Source organism: Octodon degus, unplaced genomic scaffold, assembly GCF_000260255.1.
Source record: "Octodon degus isolate 3935 unplaced genomic scaffold, OctDeg1.0 scaffold00033, whole genome shotgun sequence".
NCBI classification, from domain to species: domain Eukaryota; kingdom Metazoa; phylum Chordata; class Mammalia; order Rodentia; family Octodontidae; genus Octodon; species Octodon degus.
In genome coordinates, this window is record NW_004524609.1 from 907,403 (window position 1) to 921,234 (window position 13,832).

Below are 13,832 nucleotides of genomic sequence, written 5' to 3' on the forward strand. Positions count from 1 at the left end.
TATAAATGTTAAAATAAAAAAATAAAAAAAAAAAAGTAATGTGATGCCACCTCATCATTCCAACCTCATTCACCTTCTTGAACTTTAACATCTTACCCTGAGAACTCTCATCCTTGGACCTGAAATATCCTTATCAAAAAGCAATAATTCCTTCCTCTCAAGATTTCAGCATTTAGTGCTAGTAAGAGCTATGTAGTACTGAACATACAGGGTCTAACACAAATGGTTCCTTTCCTACTAGATTATGGGAGAGGGGAGGCCACATATTACTCCCTGAAAACAAGAACCAACCTCTCAATTTTTTTTTAAGTGTTTTCATCATTCTTTATTTAACACTAGAGAAGTAGGTTTTTCCTTGCCCTTTGAAGGCAAGGTTGATTTTTTTTTGGGGGGGGGCAGAACTGGGAATTGAACTCAGATCCTTGCGCTTGCCAGGGAAGCACTTATTCTATTGAGCCATCTCCCCGGCCCCGGCAAGACTGATGTTAATGATCCTGAAAGGCTAGTCTCCAAGTAATTAGAGTGCCTTAAAAGTTACATGTTACTATTTGCTCAGAGAATTTTGGACCTCCTTTTTCTAGTATTGCCTCACAGACATTTTGATTATTCTCTATGATGACACATTTTAATTTGTATTCAGATTATTAATTCAGGTAGAGTTAAAAGAACAAACATAGGGCTGGGTAGATATAGCTCAATGACAATAGCATCTGCCTGGCAAGTGCAAGTCCTGAGTTTGACTTCCAGTCCCCAAAACAAACAAACAGAAAGATCAAGCATACATCAACAGCCCCTCCAAAAGCTGGCTTGCTAGTTAATACTCAGCAGCAGTTCTTTGCTTTAGCCTTGCACAGACTCACTACCCACGGTAAAATAAGCAGCATTTATCTACTAACACTAGCAATGTCTATTTAAGGCAAGCCATAGAAGCTTAAGTAATCTAACTTTTAGGTACTAATGGAATCAACTACAGCTACCAAACAAAATGTAATACAAACTACATATACACACATAATTGTTTGGTGTCTTAAATAAATGTACTCACTACTCTTGAAACTTTCAAGGTCACCTCAAACCTCTCAAATCCAGGACCTGGGACTTGCTTTCAGTTTATCACTTGCAAGAAATTAAGAGAACTGTCACTCGGGAGGACAATCACCGTGCCAAGTAAACCACCTACAAATACAAAATCATCCTTTCTATATGTCCAAGCCAAATTACTTCTATCAGTGTGTGAATGTATTTATATAACGAATCAATTTCATATACAGGTGGTAAAAGCAGAAGGAGCCTTAAGCAAGTTACTCTGTGCCTGTCCTCCCAGCCTTCTGAATAAGGATCTTGCAAAATGCATATACATAGGGTATGCCCAAAGAATATTTACTGGAAAAATCTGCTAAGTGCCAGCTTAAAAAGAAAAACATTTTCAGCCAGTTGGAAATCTAAAGGAACAGTGTTTGCAGCAACTGAGCTAAAAACTGAAGATCTGAAGAAAGTTTCTAGAAGAAAAAAATCATCTTTTCACTTCCAAGGTGAAAATTTTTACTAGACAAATAATGAATCAATAAATTCAACTTTATCCACCTAAAAAGCAATAACCAGATTTTTGTCTTTGATATCTGATGGAGCCAAACAGCATTAACTACCTTGTTGTTCTATTTAAGTGAATTTATAATATCAGTTTTTGTTTTTCAGTACATGGGGCAGAACCCAAGGGCCTTGAGGACCTATGCTTGGAGTTTTCAAGCAATTGTTTCTGCAAAAGAAAGAGCAAAATGTTCTTGTTTTACTTTTATGAGGGGGTGAGCTAAAAGATTTCATTAAGGAAACTTATTTTCAAAGCATTGGGGCCGGGGAGATGGTCAGTGGAATAAGTGCTTCCCTGGCAAGTGCAAGGACCTGAGTTCAATCGCCGGTTCCACAAAAAAAAAAAAAGACAAACATAACACTCCAACAACAGCTTTATTAACTGAAAAGGATAACCACTGGGGACCCTTTTTCTTACCTTTTTGCTATACTCCACCCTCTGGGCCCTTTCCAAACAGCTCACACTTTTTTCACCGCTCCAACTGGGACACACACGATATAACACTTGTTGAGCACATGCACTCTGGCACCAGGTTACCTGAGCAGGTGCTGCTGCAGCTCTGTGACTTATCCCTGTTGGGACGCAGCCGATGATGGACAGGCAAGCAACCTGAACTACAGGGAGGGTGTAGATCAACGCCTAACAGCCCTTCGCAGCCCAGCCCAGCCCGGCCCGGCCCAGCCCGGCCCGGCCCAGCTCCATAGTTAACCATAATAAACAAGGAACCTTCTCTCTCCTTTTTTTCTTTTCTTCCTTTTCTCTCTCCTTTTTTTCTTTTCTCCCTTCTCTCCCTCCTTTTCAGTGCTAAGCACTGAAGGCAGGGCCTTCACACTGAGCTATACCCCTAGTCCTTTCAAGTTATCTTTTGAGACAAGAGCTTGCTAACCTGCACAAGCTAGAAGTTTCATCCTCCTATCCTCCTGCCTCAGTCTCCCAAAGGGCTAAAATTACAAGTGTGTGCCACCTTGCCTAGATTCCCCCCGTGCACGGGTTGGAACCCAGAGCCTCTCACATGCGAGGTGAAAAGCTCTGAGAAACTCAAGCCTAGGAAGACAAAATCAAAATTAACAATCTTAACAGTAACCAAATATGTAACAGATTGCTCTCTGTAGTACTAATCTCACAAAGGCTGAGAAAAAAATCTCATCTGTCTCATCCCTCAGGTCTTCTGATATTTGCCAAATAAATCAATAAATATAATCAAATGTTAATCAAAAACTATTCAGGCATAGAAATGGCAGAACTTCAAACCAAGTATGGCACCTTAGTTATTTTCCTGTTGCTGAGACAAAATATCAAACACTTTCTGTCCACAGTCAGTGAGCTGGCTCCAAGGCAGGAACAGGTTGGCGGCAGCAGGACACAACAGAGGAAAAGGTGTTCAACCCAGGCCAGCCCAGAAGCAGAAGGCAGACAGGAGCCAGAGTAAGTCAAGACTCTATGACCCACCTCCAGGCAGGCCCCATCTTCTTCTAACAGCACAGCCAGCTACTGATCATGCATGCCCTGGTAAGCAGAGCACCCCCATAATCCAATCACCTTCCACACACATGCTATTCTGCAGGGACATCTTAGATCTAAACCCCAACAGAGGGAAAAAACGAATCACAAGAGCTGGGAAGATAGCTCAGCGACTTAAATGCCTGCCTGGAAAGCACAAGATCCTGAGTTCAATTCCAGGTACAAAAAAAAAAAAAAAAAACCACCAATCAGGATATTTGCAACTGTTCAAGTTCCTCTATTTATGAGAAAGAGCTTCTTTTAAGGAAAATTAGAGGCACTAAGCATATGCTTGTAATTCTTGTATCACCTGTAAGGACAAGGGATGATTAAAGGATAAAGATAAAAAATAAAATAAATTTTAAAATAAAGAAAAAATAACATAAAATACTTTAAAGATTTATTCTTCTAGCCACTGGGTAAATAAGGTACATACCATCCCTTTAGGATGCCAGAAATGTTTAATTTTGCTGATTGAAAAAAATTACTCAGCACATCATTTCTCTGGATCATTTATTATATAGTGCAGGAAAACATTTAACCTCATTATCCTACAGCCAATGCCACCCACCAATGTGCTGTGCTGTCCAACCTGAAACAGCAAGGTTAATTATGCATCCCTTCAGCTTGCTCCAATTCCCAAAACACAATTTTCTCTGGCTTTTCCCAATCAGTCCCCAAAGAATAACAATAAAAAGAACAGTAAGAGAAATATTTTGTATACACCATGACTTCAAGCAAATTAATGTATCTATAATCTTGGGCTTTCAACTATAAAATGGGGATCTCAACCACATTAAGTGTATGGGAGATGAAGAAAACAGATGTAAAAAAAAAAAAGAAAAAGAAAAGTCAAGTCATACAGGACATGATGCCATACATGAGTAATTCCAGCATCTTGAGAGGTTGAGGCAGATGGACTGCAAATTCAAACCCAGCCCAGGAAACTTAGCAAGACCCAATCTCAAAAAAAGGACAAGGGATGTGCTGGACAATGCAGCTGAGTGCAAAGAGGGATGGCTCATAGGGACAGGGAAGAGACACTCCACCCACTTCCTAGATACTATGTATGCCCTAGCAAATGCCGCTTCCAACATAACCCATTTTTACTACACACACACACACACACAGTGCTCACCTATAATCCTATCACTCTGTGAAGTTGAGACAGGACAACAGTTAAGTTCCGGCCTCACCTGGTCAATTCAACAACTTAGCAAAAACTTGTCTCAAACAACAGAAAGGGTGGGGATGTAGCTCAGTGGAAAGGCCTTGGGTTCAATCCTCAGTATCATGCCTCACTCAACATAAGACATTATAGGTTTGAGGCACACTGTGTGGTCAGCCAAGCATGATGGCATACACCTGTAGTCCACTGCTGTGATTCTGACACCAGCCTGGACTACCTAGCAAGTACAAGGCCAGCCTGAAGCATATGATGAGACTGTATCACACACACAAAATTTTAAGTATAGTTGATGTGGTTAAGATTCAGAAAACCGTACCTTCAAAATACATATTAGTCTCTTGAATGCAAAATTAAATGCCTTATTTTACATGTTCGATAGCCAAAGCTGATGAACAATTTTGTTTGTTTCCACATTATTGCCACTGCAACTGTATTTGCTCTTATTGGTTGTATAACATTAAGCAACTTAAACTTTCTATTTCTCAATCTCCGTCTATAGTTAAGATAAAAATGTCTACCTTTCTCATAGTTTCAAGGATTGTATAAATTAGTGAAAAGCTCTTAAAATACTGCCTACTCTCAAAATTCAACAAATGTACACTATGATTATTTTCCTTAACAACACGCTTCAAATCTGTGATGAGACATAAAGTTGGTCAAAAGTTGTTTTTCCCAAACTTACTCAAATCAACTGTCAAAATCATTCCAAAGCTTTGGAGTATCCCAGGTTTCAGATTAATTTAGTCGCAGAGGTCTTAAATCCTGCCTCCCTCATTTTCTATTTTGCTAATACATCTCTCAAATTTCTCAAGAATAGGAAATAATATATTAACAAGAGAGAGGCAAGCAAACAATCCTTTGAATCAATCATTCTGTTACTGCTAGCACATGCCAAGGACTTAACAAAACACTTTTGAAGGTAGGAACAGATTATTATAGGAGGTAGGAAAGAAGAAAAACAATACTGAATTCTTAGCGAAGACCTTTAATTTTCACAGAGCCCTCCACTTTTAAGCAGTAACACTTAAAAATGACTCGTTTCAAAAAACTCTTCTATACAAAATACCTTTGTCATAGCAGCCCAGAGTATATACAGCCCACAATATCTCCAGCAAAAGAATAAAAAACAGACACAAGCTACTGGATCAAGTTCCAGCTGATGAGTTAACTCTCATTCTAGTACTGAATAATTTCAACATAGCTATGAGATTCGGGATAAACCATTAAGATTTTTCCAAAAAAAAAAAAAAAAAAAGATTTCTAAGCATACTTTTTTAAAAAAACTTGTCTTTTTTAAGGCAATGTCTCTACTCTCATTGCCTAGCCAACATTGAGCTTATCAATAAGCACCTGGCTAAATAAACATTAATCTTAAGTCAATTTGGTGACTATGCTCAATAAGAACTGTAACGTATTTATGCTTTATTGGTGGTTTTAAGTTAAATACATTTATGTACAAAATGATCACCTAACTTTTATACTATCTAATGCTTGGAGATTCAAGTTTTTAAAGATTTAGTTAACTTAATTGCAAGAGTCAACTGACAGTCAAAACTTCCCAAGGGCCAGCCAGAGCTCAGCAGACTAAAATGCCTGCTTAGGCACAGCGCAGCTTCAATCCCAGTCATGCCATGCCATACCTGCCCCCAGGGCGAAAGAGATGGGTGTAGTGGAATGCACCTGCAATTCCCAGAGCTTGGGAGGCTGAAAACAGGAGAATCACTAGAAGTCCAACCTGTGTAGTGAGACCCTGTAAACCCTGTACTAAATAAACAATAAAAATTAAAAAATAGAAAAAACATTCCCAAATGATTCTTACACTTCATACCCTTTCAATCAACAGAGCATTAAGTGATAGTAATGCTCAAAATTAAGCAGTAAGTGAATTGAATGAAATGCTTTCTAAGCCACTAGATTACCTTATAGAATAATTCTGCCCCCAAGTACTTTAATCTCATCAGAGTAACACCCACAACTAAATTTCAGAAACTTTCAACACAGTAAATACATCCTGAACACAATAAGCTATCGTCTAGATAGCTTCTTGAGTACACAAAATAAAAGCAATTTACAATGATTCAACTATCTGTTACAATTTTTAAAAAAAGATGTTTAATTCTCACCGAATTATTTTTAAAGCAGTGAATTACACAGTGAAGCCAGGGGGGATTTTGCCACAAATACTGACAAGCTGACTTAGGTTACTAATCACTTAAAGGTAACTGCTATACAAGTACCAAGCTTCTGAAGTATAACATTTTAAATGTGAACATAGAAGTAAATTTTTGGCTACAGTGAACAAATGGTAACAGGAAGAACTCTACAAGGCAGAAATTAAACAAAACATACCCAGACTTTCCCCTCAAAATATAAAGAACAGTTCCAATTCAAATACACAAAGTTATCCATGTGGATAATATAAACAAACTGGAGAAACCAGGTAATTTACTGCTTAAAACCACAGCTGTTTAAGCTATGTAATTCTCCAGTAAGAATCAGTATCTCCTCACTACCAGCAAGAAAAAACTTTTTCCAACATATCCACCAATGTCAGCCTTCTCTAGTAATGCAAACTTTAAAATATTCCTACTAAAAGAGGACCTGAAGTGGATCCACTAGTCGTCTATCGTGCCCCTCTCTCCCAATTTCTCACGGTCCCTCCTCTCCCATCAGGAAGTAGTAAATCTAGGTTGAGTATATGAATGCAGGTTTGAAAGAGCAAGAGTAAGACACCTCGGGCTCCATCCCACCAATCTGGTATGTCACCCACACAAAGTGGATGTGAAATTTTCTCGTGCCAAAAGATCATCTGACAAAGATCATCTCATCTTTTCAAACCAACTGTGAAAATGGACTGTATTAATAGGCAACATACACAGCACTCACAAATACCTTCATTAACCCTTAAAATTTAAGTAATGATGTAAAATATTCATTTCCTGGTAACTAGAGCAATGAAAAACCTTCAAGTATCTAAAGTGATAGTATCTTTAAATTTATGGTAATAAACTGAATTGAAAAACTAGCGATTCTTGAGGTAGCTCCAAACAGCGCTGTCACTGGAAGCATAAAAGTAGGTTGGGACTTTCAGCCTTACCGCTCAACCTCTAAGGAAGGGAGAGACAAACTGTTCATCAATGCCAAAGGCTCAAACCAACCATAGCAATGGAATCAAGCTTCCACAAAAACAGACGGTTCAGAGAACGTCCAGAGAGCTGAATATATATACAGAGGTTGGGGGGGGGGGAGTCTAAGAGGGCATGTCTTCATCTCTCTCTTACAGAGTATTTATAAGACACTGGCAAGCATAAAGCAGTGTTTCCCTGAGTTCTACAAATACTCAAAGAAGTTAAACCTGAAAAGGGGGTTGTAGGAATCCAGATTTATAGCAGTCATTCAGTGGCCCAAGTAAAAACAACCTGGGGTTTACAAATGGCATCTACAGTATGTGGGGGGGGGGGGGTTTGGAATGGACAGTAACCTTAGGCACTAAACCCTCAAACTCAAAACTGTGGACTGGCATTATCTCCGGGTAACGTAAGAACTGACTGAATTAAAGGACATCCAGCTGGTGTCTGCTGGAACTGACTGCTTGCTTGCTACTGGGAAATTCCTATACTTTTTGAGGTTACAGGTATCTTCTGTGTTGGTGGTTGTGGTATGAAGAGCAAAAAAGTATACTTTTCCAGCAGTGAAAATATCTCAAGTGTTGAAGACTTAGTATATTCTCTCCTAAAACTTTAATTAAAAGCAACTTTAATTCCAGCCAAGTCAATGAAGTTAATTACTTACAAGTTCAAGTAAGCTTACTACTAGGAAAAAAAAACAGAAAACCCATGAAAACTACAATGTCCATATAGACACATAGTTTCAAGAGACATACTCACTCTCAAAGAGATACAATTTAACAGACACTGTCTTCCTTTTCAATAAAACTTCAAAAGGAAATTAGCACCTTTTACCCTATAGCAACACAACTCCTTAGGAGAAATACCTTTCCTTTGTCACTCTAAAGTACAGTCACCCACTAACCTAAAACTAGGCAAGAAGATAAGTGGACTCTAGATACCCATATACAAACACTACTCTCCCCAAAGTGGGGATTCACGTACTACTCAAACATGACGTGCGTGCACAGGTTCTACTCACAGGGGTACGTGGCACTGCTCAGAGTCAGCTTTGGTCAGTTCTTCCTCTTCAATGTCAGACTCCCCTCCAGAGCTACTGTCAGTGATGTCTGAATCAAATGCCTGTTCACTGCACCTCAAATTGGCTATGCCACTAGCAGTAAATCTCTCCAATTCTTCTGAAATTGAATTGCTTTTCAGGAAGTTGCTAAGTCCTTCTGAAGTAGTGGTCTCACTGGCAGCTTTTCTTAAGGCAGCTTCAGCCTTTCGGGTCAGCATCAACTGGCTCCGGGATTTCAAGGATTCCAAGTTTGGCAGTTTGCTCAAAGTCTTCTCCAAAAACCCACCCAGCTGATGCTGTAAATGCCTCTCCACCTGCTTCGCTTGCACAACCTGTAAGCGTTTCTGTAGCCTGCGAGCGCGGCTCTCAATATCTGCTTGCCGCCTCAATAAAGCTGTTATCCTTGTGTCAGAATCTAAAGCACTGGCACGCACGGAAGACACAGGGGACTTTTTATCCTCTAACTGGACACTCCCCGAGTTAGGGCTGCAGTCAGTACCAGGTGATAGTCTACTGCTTCCTTGAAGTGCCGGCTGTTCCATGGAATTGACAGAAGATTTGTTTGCAGTGCTATTATTGCTATATGGAGTTGTGTGTTCTACATCAGGGCTTCTATGTGGAAGAGTGCAATTGGTCATACCCCCCTTCAAGTACCCAGAGTCGGAGCCCCCGATGCCACCCCCCTGAAGAGCACATGAAGTGAGAGCTTGCTTCCCCCCGTTGAGGGGACTGGAACTGTCATGATCAGAATGTGAACTTCTAGTCAGTTTCTTGGCCAATCCATTTACAGGCGCTTGTGGTAGAGCTGTCTGGCCACTTGTATTCATGGTTCTAAGATTTTCTAGAGAAAACTCCAAAACTGGCTGTCTGCCCAACAGCTCAGCTCGGAGTTCATAGGACTGAGACAAGAGGGGATGAGATTTAAGAACTGCCTGCTTGCTGAAGACTCCTTGCAACTTCAAAGACTCCTTCTGGGGAACAGATGTTACATCAGAACAGAGATAAGATGCCACCAGTGGTTGCAGCTTTCCTAAGTCTTCCTTAGGATTATTTCGGAAGTCTAAAGTGGGGTCCTCTGCAGCAATGGCTTTTCTTTTGGTTCCGTTGGCAGCAATAAGGATATTGGCGTTGCCGTTATTTTCGGCACTGCCAGGGGACAAGGTGGAAGATGGGGGAGCCAGTTTGAACCGGATGTGGTGGGCTTCAGCTGCTGCGTCAGTGAGAGCGGGCGCCATCGCAGCCATTCAGCACAGAGAGACAGGAAGTCCAGCCTCTCCCGGTGCCGAGGCCAGCTCCACGGCCCCTTACTGCCTCCGTTGAGAACAGGCTAGAAGAGAAAGAAGCAGAATGTCAGAAACTGAAGCACATTCAAGACAATATGTTTTAATACAAGTACTACTTGAAGCTATTGTCCAAACCACGTCTCCTGCAAAGAAGCTGGAGCCATTCTAGAGATCTGAGTGTCTTTTGTCTGAAAGGATAAGGGAAACACAATCCTTGCACAAGGAAAGAACTCTCCTCTTTTTTGTCACTTGTTAACCGCAGACTCAGAGGTGCCAAAACAGAAGTCCCATTTTGAGATAATCACAGATTAAGGTAAGCCGTCTGCCTTGAAAGGAAAAACTTTTTTAAACTCCTTAAAATTAGTAGACTGACACACTACCACTGGCTAGCATCACTGGTGGTACATGCATGCCTGTTCCACTGGGCAGCTTATACCACTGGTGGCAAAAGGGGTACAGTCATGCATGGGACAGCCATACATGTACCACTGGTGGTTTAAGCTGCTCAGCTGTGAGACATGAATTACAGCTCCATCCTAGACATTAAAAGTAAATATACCAAAAACACCCAATAACAAAAAAATATTAGTAAGAAACTTCACACAAAATATTACATAAAACATCAAAACTCTACACATCTTACCAGCCAGGAATCCAGTTTTCATGAGCTTTTCACTAAAATGCACAAATTTTGCAAAACCAATTTGCTTCATTTTTTTTTTCCTTTTAGATGAGAATGTTCAATGCCTTCTCTACTGGCCCTTTCTTTTCAGCCTAAGAATTCACTCAAGGGACCAGGGAGATAGCTCAATAGAATAAGTGCCTGCCTGGCAAGCGCAAGGGCCCGAGTTCAATCCCCGGTACCAAAAAAAAAAAAAATCACTCAAGCTTTCTCTGTCCCCAGATTAATTGCTCATCATCTCTCTTTCCCTTTACCTCCAAGCCCCTTGAAAGAACAGTATAAAAAGCTGCCTCACTTTTTAAAGAGTGAAAGTCTTTACTCTTTCAACACCTACTGCTCTGGCCAAAGTTACCAGTAAAATTCATTATTAAATTCAAGTCTTCATTCTGATTTCACACAGCGATGGCTACTGGTGACTCTCCTGAAAGTCTCCTTTCCTGACCCTGACACTGTACCTGACCCTTCTCCTGTCTGAGCCTTGAACACTGGTGCTATAAGGATCCTGCCTGCTGCCTCTACTCACTTTCTCAGCAACAACTACCACTATGGTGAGGCCTTACTAACTTAGAAAAACTTGCTGGCCGTGAACTCACTGTGTAGCTCAGGCTGGCCTTGAACTTGTGGAAATCTTGCCTCAGCCTCCCAAGTATTGGGATTACAGGTGTGCAGCACCAAGCCAGGTATTCTTAAAGTGTGGATTCTGGACTTCTGGGGACCTTGAAGACCGATTCTGAAGCCCCATGTTTTCACAGATACACTAAAACATTATTTGCTTTTTTACTATTGACATACATGATGAGGGTATAAAAGTAAAGATCAATGCTACATTAGAACAAATCAAAATAGTGTCACCAAACTGTGCAAGTCAGTTCACTTAACAATGTTTCTTCCCCCTTTCAGTATTAAGGATTAAATCCAAGAACCTCCATCCTCACCACCCTTTTTGTCTTTATGTCACTCAATCACCTAGGCTGGGCCCTGCCCCAATGTCCCCGAGTGCTGCAATTGTAGGCATGTGTCAGCACGCCAGCTAGGATGTTGTTAGATAAGTCAGTAAAAATTAATGTTATTACCTCCTGACCCTTTGAATACCTGTTTTAATATTTTGTGTAGTCAAAGAAAAAGTATGCATGAAGTTCTTTGCTGCTTTATGTAATGGGAGAACTTGCAACACTGAATTGCCAGATGATTTTAGAACCTTTCTTCTTGAAATAGTATTTTTTTTTCACTGACCAACATACTATTATTCCAACTTAAACAGTGGCAGGCATTTTTTTAAAAATGAACAAAGTGAACCTGTCATTTTAAAGAAAACCACTAGCATTTGTTACTAATGATAAATCTGAGTTTTCAAGCAAAAATTAATGCCATATTCTGAAAACCTCTGCCATGAGCTTGATTATTTCTCCAACACTTACTGCTCATTAAACAGATTAGTGGAGGGGCCGGGGAGATGGCTCAATAGAATATGTGCTTGCCTGGCAAGCGCAAAGGCTTGAGTTCAATCCCCGGTTCCACCCAAAAAGAAAAGATTAGTGGTGATATCAGTAAATGTGAACTTCTGATACAATGTATCAATATTTGAAAGGTTTGTATAGTCCAGTAAACGACCAAATAACCAATTCTTGCTAGAAAATAAAGCATGAATAAAACTAAATACAAGAGAGACCAACTGTAATTGAGATTTTAATGTAACAGTATGAAAGGTTGATATAATTTTAGATTCCACTTTTATCTAGTATTCATGGAATAACAACATGTAGAGTTTGGGCGCAATGTAAAAATGTTATGCTTCAGCTCTAAAACGGCCCCAAACCTTTGCTTGTTCGGGACATGAGAGTACACAGCACAAAGGAAGTAAAGCAGGCTTGCCGTTGGGAGGTGAGGGTCTGGTCAGAGAAGACTGGTCACAGGGAAGTGGCCTAGAAGAGTTTACTTCCCTCTCCAGCTACTCCCTTCTTTTTGTGCTCCCTGGATACAGAGGTAAGCAGCTGCTCCTCATCTGCCACACCCCTCTGTCCTGCATTCCTGCCCTGCAGTCAGAGGACTACTGGCTGAAACATGAGACAAATAAATCCCTCCTCCTCTAGGTTGTGGCTGTCGGTATTCTGTTCTGGCCACTGGAAAAGTTACTGAGATACAAAGGATATCTAGAAACACTTATTAAGCACAGGTATCTCAAAAGGCTATTAAAATCTCTCTTTTCCAACTATTTATCTGCTGAGGTAGATTTTCTTTTTTCTCTTGTTTTATGGCGGTAGGGATCAAAGCCAGGGCTTTGTACATTAGTTATACACCCTGCAACAGAGCTACACTCTCAGCCCAAGACCAGATTTTCCTGATGTTTGTTGCTTAAATGATATCACAATAGAATGAATACAGCAAACATGAGAAACCAGATGTTTTCTATGACGTTAAATTATTAAAAGATTTACAAAACTAAATAAAGTGCCTTTCATTTAATTCTTGCTTTGGCTATGGCTCAAAGTTTTTTTTACAAGGGGCTTCTTATTTTAAAATTAAGTAGTCACTAGTTATCTTTACAATTTCTCAGCGTTTCTAATAAAGCAAATATGTATGTATAGATAATAACCCACAAAAGCTCTGTGGTTCTCATCCATTTTTAGGCGTAAGAAGTCCTGTGTTTGTGAATCACTAACTATGCAAGCCTTCTCTCTCCTTGTCAGAAAGAGTGATCTCTAACGTAGATCAACGTTTTAATTTTAGAGCAGCACTGATACAGGTCGGCAGGCCTTACGGCATTACACTAACTCCTTATGGCAACAGAGACCGAGAAAACATCTGTAGAAGCACTATATACATACTATTAAAATCTGCCCTAATGGTATTCTGTATGATACAACCTGGTCTGTATTCACTCTCTCATTTCTTTTTTTTTTTTTTTTTTGGTGGAACTGGGGATTGAACTCAGGCCCTTGCGCTTGCCAGACAAGCGCTTATTCTACCAAGCTATCTTCCCAGCCCCTAGAAGGAATTTTTTGTGTGTGTGTGTGTGTTTTGCTCCTTGAATGCCTTCAGGGCACTTTTGCATGGCTGGAGTGTTGTGGGGATCGAACTACAGCAAACTGAGGCTGCCAGCATTGTGGAAGCAGCCACTTAAAGAACTGAGCTAGGGCTGGGTCCCTACTCTCTCATTTCTATTTTAAATTTAATATTGGGCTGGGGAGGTAGCTCAGCAGTCTAAGCACATGCTTGGCTGGCCAAGCTGGCCCGGAACCATGCTAGCCACTGAAACTGGGCATGGTGGTGCACACCTGTAATCCCAGCAAAGAGGAGGCTGAGACAAGAGGATCACTTCAAGTTCGAGCTGCATAGCAAGACCTTGTACCAAATAGATAAATAATAAATAATTTTTTAAAAATACTCTTACATGGGCCCGGG

At 40.4% G+C, this 13,832-nt stretch overlaps 1 protein-coding gene across 4 annotated transcripts in view; it reads right to left on the bottom strand.

Annotated features, from left to right (window-relative positions):
• Kansl1 (KAT8 regulatory NSL complex subunit 1) overlaps window positions 1-13,832 on the bottom strand; it is a 180,402-nt gene that overhangs the window by 123,825 nt on the left and 42,745 nt on the right. For all 4 annotated transcript variants that reach the window (XM_004629994.2, XM_023713979.1, XM_023713977.1 and 1 more), the window contains one exon: window positions 8,427-9,792. In XM_004629994.2, the coding sequence (XP_004630051.1) occupies window positions 8,427-9,709 (1,283 nt within the window). In that variant the 5' untranslated portion in view covers window positions 9,710-9,792. The remainder of the gene's footprint in view (window positions 1-8,426; window positions 9,793-13,832) is intronic.